This window comes from Bradysia coprophila (genome assembly GCF_014529535.1).
Source record: "Bradysia coprophila strain Holo2 chromosome X unlocalized genomic scaffold, BU_Bcop_v1 contig_98, whole genome shotgun sequence".
NCBI lineage: Eukaryota > Metazoa > Arthropoda > Insecta > Diptera > Sciaridae > Bradysia > Bradysia coprophila.
In genome coordinates this window covers 698,353-714,727 of record NW_023503371.1, presented here as the reverse complement: position 1 = coordinate 714,727, position 16,375 = coordinate 698,353, and the positions used below count along the sequence as shown (strand labels likewise).

Below are 16,375 nucleotides of genomic sequence, written 5' to 3'. Positions count from 1 at the left end.
GTCGCTACGCTCCAGTCACAAGTCACCCGAAAAAATGAAATTTCAAGAGGTGAACAGAACGTGAAGCGAGGCGAACTTTTCAATGTAAAGCCTAAAAGCTTCAGATTTCATACGTGTTATTCGTTACCCACATTCATATTGTTGTAATGTTGTTCAACGAAAACGTTTCTGTGTATATGCAGTTTTCTCTATCACATCGGTTAAAATCGATCGAAAATACCACACTGAATGCTATAATTAAAACGTGTTGCAAAATTTTTATTTAAATAACGTTGTTATACACTTTTCGAGGTAGTTTTTATTTGTTCAATTTTTTATTAAATACACACGCTTGCCCAAAAAAAATGATTAAATGGTTTTTTTTTCTCTGATGGCGTTCTCCCGTTCGCAGATTTAAATCCATTCAATAGGCAATAAATAAAACTAATTGGAAAACGCTGTAAAGTGAGATAAAACAACATAATAATATAGTTGATCACATCGATTGTTCGATAAACGTGGCGTAGGCGCTCCAGGGCTGAAGACTACACCTCTCCAACTAAAAATTGGTCCTCACAATGATTGATTGCGCATTTGGTGAACACCACACCAACAGAAAAAAAGACATCAAACAATTAATAACTTAAAATCAGAATAACATTTTGATTATGAAGGTAACACGATGAAGTTTGCTGTTGGAAATGATTATTCGATGTTAATAAAATTAGGCAAAACTGACTGCATATATGATAGATAAGAGTGATGACATGAGGCGTCTTAAAATCTCGTTTTACGAACTTTGTGAAATTGACGTTATGTATGGGAAATATCCTAAAATTCGGTTATCAAACCATACATAGCAGATATATTACATGGATAAACCCCGTGTAGTGTTCGGACCGTGGCACTAGATAAACGAAATTTTTCGTTCCGTTTCGAAACGTCCTCAATGGCACGTTTAGCGCTGAAACGAAACCGTAACGAAACGACTATTTCGAAACTGATAGAACAAACCGTTTCAATAAGTTGCGTTATGATTCAAATCTAGTAGGCATTTGAGAGAGAAAATTCGAAACAATTTAAAATTAGGACAAACTTCGGCACCGGGATAAGTATTTTTCGGCAAATAAAATTATTCGTTCAAAGCCATGGACTTGGCAATCGGTCAAATTATTTATATAAATGAAAATGAAAGCGGTACGATCGATCAACAGGTGGTAATTTCTTCGGAAAATGTTAAACAATTGAAAAAACCAAGTAAGACTCGGTCTCCCGTCTACAAATTCTTCGAATGGGATGAGGAAGTATCTCAGTGGAAGTGCATTGTGTGCAAGTAATTCATTGTGCATCTATTCTCCGCTTAAACACATAATCAAATACCATTCCTTCAATACTAGGGCTACTTATTCTCTACAAGAGTCTGGAAGCACCGGGTCGCTGGTAAACCACATGAAACGAAAGCATGCGTCCATGTTCAACGAAGAAATTTCGAAAATCGTGCCGTCGAAAGTCGAGAAGCGATTGGTGACGAAAGAGATTTTCCGACAAAAGATCTCCCAATTTATTGTCTGCTGTGACGAGCCGTTTAGTGTGGTTGAAAGTCCATATTTCATTGATCTCATTGACTACTGCTCCGAAGGAAACGAGGCCTGCAAACTATTCAGTGCTAAAACTGCCAAAGAACACATCGATAAGCTCTTCATTGAATTCAAAGCGGATCTGAAGACCACTCTACAAAGCAACGCGGGGAAAATAAGCTTCGTCATTGATTGCTGGACATCTTCGAATCAGCACCCTTTCCAGGGTTTCACTAAACAAATGCGCAACTTTCAAAAGAACCCGACCGATGACGATCTGAAACGATATCTGGCCGAGAGTGTTGTTGACCCAGACATGTTAGTGAAAGAGCGAACTGGCATCAATGGAGTTTTAGGTTGGTGGAAGGTAAGCCAACAATTTTGTGGAATAAATACGATCTCAGCTAAAAAACCTTACATTTATTGCACAGATTCATGCGAAGGAGTTTCCAATACTATCAATCATGGCGAAGGACTTTTTGGCGGCCTCCGGTTCTGGTATCCCGGTTGAACGGCTATTTTCATCTGGTCCCGACATATTGCAACCGAAGAGACAATGTCTCAGCGCCGAAACCATACAAAAATTGGTCTGCCTTAAATCCTGGTTGAAAGCAGGATTCGAAAAAGACATCCAGGACGCGCAAAATTATAAGATGGGCATCGTGCCAGAGCCTAAATAAATTTGTTGACGTTTTATTGTGATCTATCGTTGTGCCAATGTTTTGTGTAACATACTTGAACTGAAGTCAAAATATACCAGAGACCAAAACTGACTGTAGTCGTTTCGATGAAGACACTCCAATGCCTTAAAAATAAAAATTTTCTGCTGCAGTGCGATTTTTGCTCGCACCGAGCAGTACGAAGAAATATTTCGACTAAAATGTGATGTTACCATAACCTCAAATTCATGCGAATGTCAAAATAGAAAACAATCCTGAAACGAAACGGTTCGAATCAAATCCGTGTGAACCGATCCGACACGGTTCGTATGTCACATTTGAAAACGGACAGTGCAACGATTCGGAACGGTCAGTACACTAGATAAACGATAGCACAGCTCTGCTCTGCTACTAGCATGAACATAAGAAATATTTGGAGGCTAATGCGGCTAATGCTATCTTAATAGGCGTTGCAATTCTTTCGGAAAGAGAGAGGTCATGATTTGTTAGTGTGAATCACAACGCACAACACATGTAATCGTACACGCACACATTTTTGAAATTTGGAGTCTATTTTGACGTTGATAGAATGAGTGTTCGAGTAGCATTGCTATGACGATAGACATTACATGCTAAGCTTGTTAAAAGTTTTCTAAGTATTTCAACAGCATGTGTATTACGTCATACATTTTATCGTTGTTTTTCCACATAATAGGTTCTTCTATGTCATAGTTGTCAATGAAAAAGTTCACGATTTTGAAAGTCATATTTACGTAACCTGTTACAGAAGATGGAGTTCTTGGTCTTATAACGATATGTTATTGTTGTTTCGTCATACATAACTATGGAATGTTTAAAAATCCCTTTAAATCGTCTACATTAGGGGTAACAGAGATCACTATCGTTAATCTTGAGCATTCCATCTAAATAGTGACATTTCTAAATTCAGTGACGAAACGTGAAATATTCGTTGCCTTTATTGAGAAAACTTTACAGTCTATGTCGGTGGTTTGAGTCGTTTGAGTGGACTAGTTGAAAAACAGGTGAGGCATATTCATGTCGGAATTTCATTGGCGTTTACTGTGGGCTTTTGGCCAAATTTTCCATCTGGTGTTATCCTCAATTTTAGCGTTCATATACACGCCTCAAACCAATTTATACAATTGATAAAAGGGGCAAAATACTTGTTCTTAAAAAAGTGGAAACTAAAAATATTCTTCAATCCTAAAGCACCTTGCCTGTCTCAAAAGTTTACTACTTCAACGACAAAAAAAATTCCTCAGTAATTACTATTACACGAGTGTATACACTGTATATTATACAGACAGTGTGTTTGGATGAGTTGACCAGCTGAATGTATACGTTCATTAAGGATAAGTTGGTTCTGTTGCGTTCTGGGAATTCTGTTAATGAGTAGTCGTCCGGGTACTTCATTAGTTATTTTACTTTTTTTCGCGTCACCGATTGTGTTGGTTAATGAATAGGAATTTACCTTACGAGGGAGGTAAAGTGGAGTTTCCCTGCCTAGGGAAAACTCTTTACCTCGCTCGTAGGGTAAAGCACTATACTGCACTCGGGGAATCATTTGATATCTCGTATCACGATGAGTAAAAGTACCTCGGGATGAAGCCGTTGGATGTTTTTACTCATCCCTATTTATATTTTCCGCTAGATACATTTCCAAATAAAAATGGAAACCAACGCGGAAAAAGGCCACACGCTTTTATAATATTTATAATATTACGTCTAGGAACCACTGCAAAGTCAAATATTTCGGGTATCAAATTTTAACAAAATCTCGATATTTGTTTTAAATGAATAGATTCGCCGTCAATTATTCCAATTATTTGAGTGGACATCCTTTTAAGCTCACCGTTTATTCGCCACATTTACTTGTTGCGCTCATTAATGTATGACAAATTCGTCTCTGCTGTAAATAATAATCGTCAAAAAAAACGTAATACCATAATGTGGTATGCACACCGTAATTGTAAATCAAAAATCGGAACGTGGTAGAAAAGTAAATGCTGTTACGATTAATGTTTTTTTTTCTATTAATTATAGTTCAACATTTAAATGATATAATTATCTGTCCATTAAACTCCCCCGTGTAAATCGGACATTTATTTATGTGTCGTGTAATGATCAATCCCTCTGAAAACCAATTCATTTTCCAACGATTTTACTCGGAAAATTTTAATATTAAATTAACATTATTAAGTTAAAAACAGGTACAAATATACATGTGTTCATTATAATCGCCATTATTTGCATATAATCTCCACTATAAATACGATAACAAAATTCAAAAACTTTTTTTTAATTCTATAATTTAAAATTCACACTAAAATAATTGAAATCTAATTAAGCGATCTACAATTCTTGTTTCTCTTTTTTGTATTATTCTCTGCTTAGGTAATTACCATTAATTTTTTAAATATTTTTTTTTTCTTTTTTTTTTGGTTTTTGCTTTGCGTTAAATTTTATATATAATTTATATATAGACAAATATACATGAAATCTGAGTATATAATCCATAGTATCATTCTATTATGCTATATGCATGCTATGTTTTGCAATTGTAATGTAAACACAACAACAAAAGATAATTAATTTTTGGAACTCTCTTGTGGGTGGCGAAAAAAATATCAATTTTCGGTGAATTTATTTTTGAACATGAAACAACACAATTTTGAACAATTTTCAAAAATAAATTCATTGAAACGTTTTCATTAAACATTTCTTCCCGCACATACACATACACACAAGAAAACAGCAAAAATAAAGTTGTGTACAATTTGATGAATAAAATATATATCTAACACACAAGTGAATGTGTTTCCTGTAACATTGGCTGTTTGTAACTGGAAAAGTCTTGTTACAATTTCTTGTTGACTTTCTATTTAAAAAAGAAAGTTGAACAAAAGGTAATTGATGCGGCAAACATACCTTGCGGAATTTAAGCAAATGTTACACTTGGATCTGGACCTATTTTCGTTCGGTATTACACCTTTTTATTATAAATATCATATTTCTGATATTTCTCTCTATTTTTCTTATTTCCTTATTTCGCTATACTTTCGTCATAAAGAAATGAGAGAAGTAAGAAAAAACACAGAAATAAGAGATTGATAACACGACGACACTTTTCGGTGTCATAATACAAGACAACTTTCGACGTCAAGCTTACATGATATGATTAATTTTGATTCACACACTTTGGTTTTTCCTAGGTTCGAAAGTGAATTCAGAAGCATTTCATAGTTATTTTTCTAAAATCCTTTTAGCATAAGTTATGAAAATATTAATTAGGTTAAGTTTTAACGTAACAAGAAAAATTTATTAAATTTTTCTCGCAGGATTTTAGTCAAATAAAGTGTTAGCGTATAGCAAATGACCTCAGGACTCCGGATCAGTAATTAGTTTTTCAATCGGACCAATATTTGCTACGTGATAGGAGTTTGGAAAATCGATATGATCAAGCGAACAGGAGCGAACGATTTTCCAAACTCCTATCACGTAGCAAATATTGGTCCGATTGAAAAACTAATTACTGTTCCGAGTCCTGAGGTCATTTGCTATACGCTAACACTTTAATTGACTAAAATCCTGCGTGAAAAATTTAATAATTTTTCTCTTGATATTACTCACAATGGATCTGATATATTCGTGGCATAGCGACTCATTTTTGTATTGATACCGTAAAAGAATAGTTGACGATAAAAAATGACTGCCATAGTACCGTTCCAGATGCTGTTCCAGCTGTAGAGCCCCCGGAAAGAGAGAAAAAATCTGCATTTTGGCACCAACTTTTTTTCCAACACTTTTGTGGGCTTGCAGCACAAAAGTACTGGGTTCATTTATATGTGGAACGATAGTGGGTGAGGCCAGCTACAACACCCCATACTCAGTTTCGTGGAACATCGAAGCTGCAGAGAAGGCGGACTCTCCGAACATTCACTACATTTTTAGTCGTAACTCTCGTGGATCTACTCGCACCAAGCGGTGCGTATACTCTACCTGTAGGTCTTTCCAAGGCCGACATTCGTACAACATTACAACAATTTAAAATAATTTTTTCTTGAGTTATTGTCGAAAAACTGTTTGTGCCACCGAGAATTGAAATACGACTCTTTTCAGCACTCATTTTAGTGTTGTAAAGTGACTTCTTTCAGCACCCGTTTGATGTGATATTACAACACTCAAAGCAGTGTTGATATGGAATTTGTATGAGTTGTTACAGCATTCGTTTAAGAAAATGCAAAGCAATGTGATCGATCAATTTGAAGAGTAATTGTTTACAATGAAAATTATGATTTTTTGTGCTCTTGTCTATTTCAATTCTCGGTTGGCACAACCTCGCTCCGCTCGTAAGGAAAACTTGGGTCTAGTGCTGAAAAAATCAACATTACACTACTTGTAACACAACATACTATTACGGTACCCTCTAAATTGTCTTCACTTTTGAACGCTTTTCACAGAAAACAATTTTTTTTTAGAAAAAGTGAAAGATACGTCGTTCTTAAAATTGAAAGACGAATCCAACGAGCTACCACTCATTAAAATCGGAGACCGCTCGGAGACTTTATTCGATCGAGAAATGACTATCGGGAAATCTCCAATTTGCCGAAATGAGCAACTTCAATCCTCAAATCATATTGTTTTGTAGTAGTTACGAGTGATATTGTATATTTAGACAAATTGACAGGGATGATTGTTGGATAAAAGGTTTCCTATATTATAAGGAGTTTTCCAACACATAAAGAAAAACTATGAAAAAGTGGGAAAATTCAAGACGTTTTCCTAAGAAATAGTCACTGTCAACTTAAATTCTTACTCTAACATATGAATCTGTGAGGCGTGGAACCTTTCAAAGCTTTGTATCAAAAAGAATTATATGTTCCACTAAACGAACTATCGTATAACAGGGTGAGGATATGAAATTGTTGCACATATCCTACATCCCAACAAAAATCTCTTCGAGAAAAGTGTGACGCAGTCTTTGAAATACAATTTCTAAAATGAATGATATCGCTAGAGTTGACGCTTTCAGCTTCGTTACGCAAAAATTAAATTTTACACCCAATTAGTTCAAACAAGCTGGCTTAGGTTTTCTCATCATCTGCCAAATAATTTTTACAAAAAAAAATTTGACTGGAAACAACCAAAATTTTACCAAAAAAAATCTGCGTCGCATGTGGCAGATAAATTTTCTTGCTGGTCTGTTCCTGAACATCTGCCACTTTGCGACGCAGATTTTTTTGGTAAAATTTTGGTTGTTTCCAGTCAAATTTTTTTTGTAAAAATTATTTGGCAGATGATGAGAAAACCTAAGCCAGCTTGTTTGAACTAATTGGGTGTAAAATTTAATTTTTGCGTAACAAAGCTGAAAGCGTCAACTCTAGCGATATCATTCATTTTAGAAATTGTATTTCAAAGACAGCGTCATACTTTTCTCGAAGAGATTTTTGTTGGGATGTCAGTCGTTTTAGAAGTGCAGTCAACACTGCTTTTTAAAAAATTCAAAAATTTTACGAAAATCGAAAATTTGACGAAATTTGAAAATTTGACGAAATTCGAAAATTTGACGAAATTTGACGAAATTCGAAAATTTGACGAAAATCGAAAATTTGACGAAATTCCAAAATCTGACGAAATTCAGAAAATTTGACGAAAATCGAAAATTTGACGAAAGTAATTCTCTATCTGCCACCATTCAAAAAATATCTCCAAAACCCCAATTGACCCACCCATTTCCAACTTTCGACATTTTTCACATATGCCCCTCTGTTCTACTCGTAAAACTCTGAGACTTTGCCGAAGAAAGTAATTCTCTATCTCTCATAACCCAAAAAAATATTAGTCCTTTCATCCTAGGCTCGAGTAGCTCAAAATTTGGTCACTCTAATCACTCTAGCTCAAACGAATCTGCCCCGATTTTTTTAATTATTTTTTTGTTCGAATCGTGTTACGAATACCTTTCATTTGATGGGTCGCACGCCTCTGTAGGTTTCAATACAGCTAAGCTACAGCCGAAAACGCGTTCCCGACCCTCGAAAACCACACTCAGAAACCACTTCGAGGCCAATGAAACAAAATTCTAGTTTTTCCTGGGGTAATGGCGTATCACATTTTCATTTTTTAAAATTTCATGGAGATTGGCTGACTAGTTTCCGAGATCGACCGTCGATAGATAGATAGATAGATAGACAGATAGAAACATACCGAGTAAGTTGAAAGATTTTGATTGTTTGGAAAAGGTCAATTTGGTGTATTTTCTATGAAAAGTGCCAATTTCAAAACGATGTATCTCCGGTAATTTTAAAGCTACATAGTCGAGTGACAGCTCGTTTTGCTCGTATTTGAAGCGCGAATAAGATAGAATAGGATGTGGTGATACAGGCCAAAGGAAAGAAACTTAAATTCTCGCCTATATATAGTTGCCGCGTCTCAAAAAAATTTCTTCGTTCTTTTTTTGGAAGTTAGACTGCGTCAAGTCCTCCGCTATCGCTCCGGACATGATTATTCCTAGTATCTCGTTTCTCGTATACATAAACTATTCAAACGAGTAGTCAAGTACTCTCAATCTTTCTTAATATCCTGTACATTACATAAGCACACAGCGATTGCGAGGGAATACTTAAAATAATATTATTAAAATTTTCAGTAGCATTTGCCAAACAAAAAATTTAAAAAATCAGAAATATATGAAAAACGAAACGAGAGTCACTGCTGTGAATAAATACTATTCATCAAATGGAAAAGGAATTATTTAAAAAGGATATTATGGAGTTGAATCACTTGTGACCTATCAACTGTGTAATGATACTTTTTTTTAAACAGAACAAGTACAGTAACTTTTACGTGTGCGTGTGACTATGAAACCCATATAAAGATGAATAAACAGTTTGTTTGTATGAGTAGAACAGCTGAAGCAAACTGAGACACACAATTGGTTGGCACAACCTGCATAACCTGATGTATAGCTCGCATTTCCGCTGGAATTTTCTAAAGGGTTTAGTGTTTACGAACAGTGCCACAATAGTTATTCCTATAGAAGTTTCCGAAAGGGTTTACTGTTTTCGCACTAGATGTAAAATAATTTTAATATGTCACCACAACATTAGTGTCGAAAAGTACCCCATTTCAGCACTGATTTCAAAAAGTACTTAATTTCATACTAAGAATATTAAAAGTTCAACATTTGACTTGATAGAACCAATGACATAAAAAGTGTAGTAGACCGGCATTTCATACATTTAAAAGTGAAGCAAAAGTTAAGCGTAAAATTTATGGTACTCGACTGATATCTAGGAATAAACTAAGATGTTTTTCGAAGTGAATATTGATTGATGTATATTTGGGGTATATGAACCTAATTTAGGTGGTTCTATACAAACCATACATCTGATCTCGGCTTAATTACTGAAAGAAGTTAATGTTACTTTGGCTTCAATTTAATAAAAAAAATCTACGAAGGGCCAATCTATACTCTATTAAATCATTGGATAGGACATTTAGTAGTTTTTAAACGATTGTATATCGAATCCAGACGATTTAATGGTCATATACTTGAATACCGTTAGTTACGTTTTGTAGTCCAACAATTTGATGGAAACTGTTAAACATTGTGGTCACGGCTGGCCGTGAAGAAATTTTACTCTAACTGACTTCCATATTTTCCCTAATTTCACCAAAATTGTTTTTCCTTTCAAATTTAAGAAAATGTGCGGGAAAGAATGAGCAACTGTGTTCACAAAAATAGTCCCTGCCTATTGATAATAGTAGCCGAGCTCGCTGCATGGACCTATCTGGAATCGCAGGCTAAAATAACCTTATTTTTATGATCTTCAAATGGACCTATAAATCGTCATTTACGGCCAGCCACGGTCACTCTGGAATATTAACCGAAATATATATTTTCCGTAACACGGTGTTGTTGACTGTTCGTACACATACGTGAATTTTTCAGTTATTTTTGTTGGAAAACCACTTTTTTCAAATCCGGCGGAATGTGGAAAAAATCACGTCAAATATTCATTTCAAATGGAATAGTTGTCTGTGTGTTGCTAAATTCCGCGTGGAGAGATTGCAAATGCCTGCATCAATCATTATTATTAAATTCAACAAACGAAAAAAAAACACACACAGCCAAGTCTAAATATTAGACATAATTAAACTCAACTGAAGTTGTAAATTGTTTCGCGTTGTAATATTTTTTTGTTTTTTTTTTTTTTCATTTTATTTTATTTCCTACTGCTATAATACAATTTGTTCTATTACAAAATGGTCTTTTTACGGCCCATTTTTTTTTTGTTATTTGCAATGTGCTTTTTTGTGCCTTTTCAGGTCGATATATGTATAAAATTAGTCTTTTCCGATTTAAATTTATTTTATCTATTCAAATTTAACGCTACAGTTCTACAAATATATTTGTACAATTTATACACAATCAGAGGAGAGAAAGAGAGAAGAGAGAAAGAGAAACAACGAAAAAAGAAGGGAAAAAATAGCGAAAAATAAACAGAAAACTAAAAAACAAAAAAAAAGAAAATAAATAAATACGAACAATTTCCCGTACAAAACACACATTATTTTTCATGTGTTAAGCCCGCTCACCTGCATACAAAGCATTCAATTAAAAACGTTATTTGTGTGGCTAAAACAAAATGAATGTACTTGTTTATCAGAAAATGAAAAATCGAATTTATTCGAACGGAAACGCCGCATGATGCATCTAAATTTTCTCTGGTCACCTGTTCCTGACAACGACCGATGGCATATAAATCTAAATCACTCAAAGGTTTACCGTTAACTTCTAACGGCGATATGCAAAAGTTTCGCGACAGAAAGTCACCACGCTGATATGATCCATTCGATAATGGACTTTCTAATAGTGTGTGAACATGGCAACCACAAGGAAAATGATTATTTACAACCGTCAGATTTCGTACACCATCCATTATAATTGAGTTCGGTTCGGGTGTTTCCAGTAAATGATTACCTTGGAACACTAGATGCCGTATTTGATGCGACGTCGATATGTTTAATGCTTCAATCGAATCGATTTTGTTATTAAGAAATTTCAAAGTTCCAACATTAGCCAATCCATCAAATGCATTTGCACAAATAATTCCCAAGTCGGATTCTTGCAGCGCAAGTACCACCACATTCGTCAATCCTCGAAACGTGTACGGTGACAATTCGGATAGATCCATAAAAGCTAATTTTAACAAGCCAACAGCATCCATACCATAAAATGCGTCCTGTTCGATGCAACGTATTCCTGACGGCAAAATTAAATGTTCCACATGAGTTAAACCGGAGAACGCGTTCGTTTCAATTTTTAACATTGGATTGTTAGACAGTAAAATCAATTTAACGTTTGATGTGCCTGCAAATGCATTCGTTTCCACTCTCAATATCTTATTATGACTCAATAAAATCGTGGTGATATTTTGTAGGCCGGCAAATGCAAATTGTGCTACGGTGGCTAATGGAGTATGTTGGATGGATATTTCGCGCAATTTTGGTAGACCACGGAATGCGAATGGTTTGATGGTTGTGATGTTATTACCGTCTAACGAAAGCTTTTTGAGAGATCGCAGACCAGCAAATGCATCGCTTTTGATTATTGGAAAATTGTTTTTTGTGAGCGCTAAATTTTCGACGGTTTGTGGAAGACGTTTGGCTGGAATCTCTTGTAGTCCGCCGGTGTTGCATAATACCTTCAAGAAAAAGAACAGAAGAGAAATGAGCTTTTTGGTGGTACAATTTCAATTTCACAAACATGTCCAATTTAACTGAAAATGTCGGTTACTCACAGAATGGAGTTTTTTAAGAATTTTAACAAATAATCGTCTTTGCATATCTCCTGACCAATTTCTCATATTCATGGTAAAAGACAGAGTTTTCATATATCATTGAGTACCTGAGCAATCTCCGCTTCGCTGATGACATTGTACCGATAGCAGCGAATCTAGGTCAGGCTCAGCTTATGCTACAACAGTTAAGTGAAGAGGCAAACAAAGTTGGCCTCAAGATGAACTTATCGAAAACCAAAGTCATGACCAACATTGGGGACGATAGAGAAATCAAAATTGGTGACACTGTCATTGAACGAGTCGACAGCTACGTATATCTAGATTAGATTAGATTAGATTAGATGGGAGGGTGTAAGCCCAGCACCTAAGCCTCAGATGGGCCTGTTGTGCTATTGTACAAGTCTCTTGATCATATGGACTGTGATTTTACATCATATCTCTCCCGACTTAGATTGTTCACAAATCGACCGTGTGTTAACGTCCCATACGTTGTGAATTCTCCAAGCCGTGGGTGGTATGCGAATACCACAACCATCACTAATTGACCTGTACATTTTCCCAAAGATGGCGCTATCAACATTGTCATGTTGTAGCTCTTTCTACTATTGACATTATGTCGATATGGTTTCTTTTATGGAGAAAGCGAATGTTGGGTTTTTTGATATTTCCGACTTTGTTACGGTCACGGCTATTAGTTTTAGGTAATAGCAAGTGTCTAATCACCATAGGCCATGAGTTGCCTCTTCGTATAAATCGCCATGCCACCATGTGACTGAACTCGTTCTGGCGTTGCAGGTTGTAGCGTTTGAATGATTCGTATTTCGTCATATCCCTTGACATCCATACAACGTATCAATCAATAGATCTGTTAAACCTCGCGGTCATTTTGGAGTACAAGATAGTTTCTGTATCTTGGGATTGTACCACAGCAAATTTGTAAAAATTTGCTATGTGGTTTTGGGGTGTCAAATGAGAACCCGAGGCGTTTGTACCTTACCTGCACTAAAATTGACTGCCAGATGCCATACGGCAATGTGTCATTTTCGTACATTAATCGAGCACGTAATTTAGCATTAGCTTCTGGTAGAGTCGATTGTTAATCCGTACACCGACGCCACGAAGCACATGTTAAATAACAAAGGAAATAACACAATTGTTGATATCGCACAATGAGGCGAGAACAACTTTATTGATCAAAGAGAAAATGACCTACGAGAACAACACTTTGACTTCGTTAATAAAACCTTTAAAATAATTTCACCATTTAACCATTACAGCAAAATAAAAACACCAAAGCCGTAAAAGTTGGCACAGAAATTAGACAAAATCGAAAATGAATTCACACACAGCCACACAAAAGAAACACTTTTAGAGAGCAACGCATAAACACGTCCGTTCTCTGTGACTGTGACTGTGCTACTCTGTGCTACTGTGCTACGTATATCTAGGACATAAGCTGAAGTTAGGTCTGGACAACCAAACTGCAGAAATAAGACGTAGGATTGGTCTTGCATGGGCAGCGTTCGGAAAACTCAGACTAATTTTCAAAAGCAAAATGAATAATAGTCTGAAACGCAAAGTTTTCGACACTTGTGTCCTTCCAGTGCTCACTTATGGAGCGGAAACGTTAACTTTAACGAAAGCATCCGAAGAAAAATTGAGAGTGACACAAAGAGCCATGGAACGGAGTATGCTTGGAATAACACTCAGAGACAGAATGACGAATCAATGGATTCGACAACAAACCAGGGTCGTTGATGTCATGGAAAGAATAGCATCTCTGAAATGGAGCTGGGCGGGACATATTGCAAGAAGGACAGACGAACGTTGGACCAAAAAGATCATGAACTGGCGACCATATAAAAGACGAGCTATAGGTAGACCACCAGAGAGATGGACAAACGGAATTAAGAATATTGCAGGTACAAACTGGCAGCAAATGGCAATGGATCGTACGAAATGGAAAGAAGTTGGAGAGGCCTACATCCAGCAGTGGATAGAAACAGGCTGAAAAAGAAGAAGAAGAAGAAGAAGATTGAGTTATTTCTCCAACTTGTATGAGATGGACATATCGTTGTATTACAGTTATTATAAGCTCAATAATGTGGATATAAACACTCTATGTACTCAGGTCTTCATTTTGTCAGAAACTATGAAAGTTTTCAGGTTTGTTGGAATACGTATTAACCGAGGGCGAATATTTATAGCATTCGATGACATCAGATTTTCCAAAAAGAAAATCTTCTGAGGATTTTCTCTTATTGAAGAAGATTTTCCTGACCTTTCCTGAGGCGGATTCAGCTTTTGCTTTGACCCAGGCGGATAGAAGAGAAAAGGACTCAAACCCAGGCGGTTTTTGTTTAAAAAAAAATTCAATGTAAAAATCATCTTCTGACCGCCCCTTGACCTTTCTGAGCGATTTTCTAGTTTTCAACGGATTTTTTTTCGGTTGACAAACGATTTTCTACAATTATCTGCCCCTCTTACATAGCTTGAAAAGGACTCCAGACTTATCGGATTTCAATCAAGTTGGAATACAGCATTCCCATCAAAGTTTTCAGAATCCATGACGAAAATTACCGGTTATTCGATGTTTACTTTCCAACAAAAAAAAAGTTTTTTTGAACTTTATTTTAGTCATATTCATATAACTGTTATGCAGACTACTTCAATTCATAATATTTCTGATAACTTTGGTAGTTCCTTAAACAATTTTAGAGAATTTCTTGCTGATTTCTTCTTATTCCTTTATTAACTTCCAACTTTGGACTAAAACTTACTGTCAGTCAGGGACTATTTTTGGTGAGACATTTTCACATATTCTTTTGAATTTTCCCAACATTTTCCTAGATATTCTCACATTTTCCTAAGTTTTTCCTCATATTTCCCAAAAAATAGTTTTCTAAAAAATTTTTTTTTTGCAAAATTAGAGAAAGTGTAAAGGAAAGAAAAAATATTTTCCCAACAATAGTCCCTGCTGTCAATGGGGGTTGTGCCAAAATTACATAAAAAAAAAAATTACAGATGTTAGTTAGGTCGAAAAAATCTGCGGGTATACGAGTTTTCGAATTAACATTTGTGTAAGACTTTGTGTCACATGTTTCTCTAATTTTTCTTTTAAATATTCACTAAACAATTTTTTGGAGCAGTGTTTAGAAAACACAATTTTAGATTGATTAGAGTTTTTATAAAAGTCATCGATGTTCCCAGTACAGTGCTCTCCAGTCTATGATATTTTGGCGCAAAAGTTGAATTCAATAATGCATATGACTGAAAACATCGATGACTTTCGAAACTCTTAAACTGTCAAAACTGCTTGTTTTTAGAATGAACCAACTGTAATGAAAATATGGGAAAACCTTGGAAAATGTGGTAAAATTCAAGAGAATTGGTTGAAATTTTGGAAAACTCTTCCCCAAAAATAGTCCTTGCTATCAATTGAGAAGTACCTAAATTACGTAACACCAATGTTAATTCGAAAACTCGTATACCCAGATGTTCTAAATCGAAACTGTTGATCATCAGGGTATACGAGTTTTCTCGATTTTTCGAATTAGCCTTTGTAAGGTTTGGTGTTACGTAATTTAGGTACTGACATTGAACTCTAGATTTTTTCTTTTTCCTAAAATCGTACCTGTGTCTGAGATAAACAAATGCATTCAGGTGGACAGGCGACGACGAATCGGCAGTCATGAAACTCCCATAGGGCTCCAATATAAACTAGCGCCCACCAGATGTTGATCATCGCATACGTTAAAAGCCAATTGTGTGACCATTAGTGTTCCATTTCTATAAAAAAAGAAACAAAAATTTACATTGAACCAAACCATACAACAAAAATGCGCTGATTAATTATCCGTTTTGTTCGTTGTTGTTCTTGACTGTTATATCTAGTATACACAAAAACAAAGAACAAAATACATTTAATATGATAAAGTGTGAAATAAATTTATGAGCAGTTTTCATTCATCCAAAATTTCTAACTGTGGGGTGCTGAAAAGTAATTTTTAATAAATTTAATTAGAAATTCATAAGCCGCGTACACCACATTTTTGTATATACGAGAGCAACGAGTTACTTTTCTCTTCTGTTGGATAACTGGGAAAACTGGCTTAGATTCATCTGTTATTAACCTATTGTTGGCTGTGTATTACGTTTTCTGAGTTTAGTCTTTAACTGTATTATGCGGTTGGTGCAAAAATATGAAATTTGGCCGCACTCCAAAAGGGCATTCGTGCAAAATAGCTGTTTCCGGTGACAGACTGACCATACATACACATGTATATGCATGCACAATGAACTTTGTTGGGTGTGTATAATGTGGCAAACAGAGTAA

The 16,375-nt window shown here is 35.5% G+C and overlaps 1 protein-coding gene and 1 long non-coding RNA gene across 2 annotated transcripts; both read right to left on the bottom strand.

The window, feature by feature from the left end:
- Positions 1–1,956: 1,956 nt before the first annotated feature.
- LOC119070542 lies at positions 1,957–2,430 on the bottom strand. The gene is made up of 2 exons (XR_005086530.1): positions 2,292–2,430; positions 1,957–2,228 (listed from the first exon to the last, which is right to left on the bottom strand). It is a non-coding gene; the product is annotated as an uncharacterized LOC119070542 (long non-coding RNA).
- Positions 2,431–10,142: 7,712 nt separating this feature from the next.
- On the bottom strand, positions 10,143–15,817 carry LOC119070501 (chondroadherin). The gene is made up of 2 exons (XM_037174849.1): positions 15,674–15,817; positions 10,143–11,943 (listed from the first exon to the last, which is right to left on the bottom strand). The coding sequence occupies exons 1-2, from the start codon at positions 15,782–15,784 to the stop codon at positions 10,831–10,833; spliced, it is 1,224 nt and encodes a 407-aa protein (XP_037030744.1). The 5' UTR covers positions 15,785–15,817; the 3' UTR covers positions 10,143–10,830.
- Positions 15,818–16,375: the final 558 nt, after the last annotated feature.

Coding starts and splice junctions, on each gene's coding strand:
- LOC119070501 (XM_037174849.1), bottom strand. CDS start 15,784: ATGATCAACATCTGGTGGGCGCTAGTTTATATTGGAGCCCTATGGGAG. Junction 11,944..15,673: donor TTTGTTTATCTCAGACACAG/GTACGATTTTAG, acceptor TTTTTCTTGAAG/GTATTATGCAACACCGGCGG.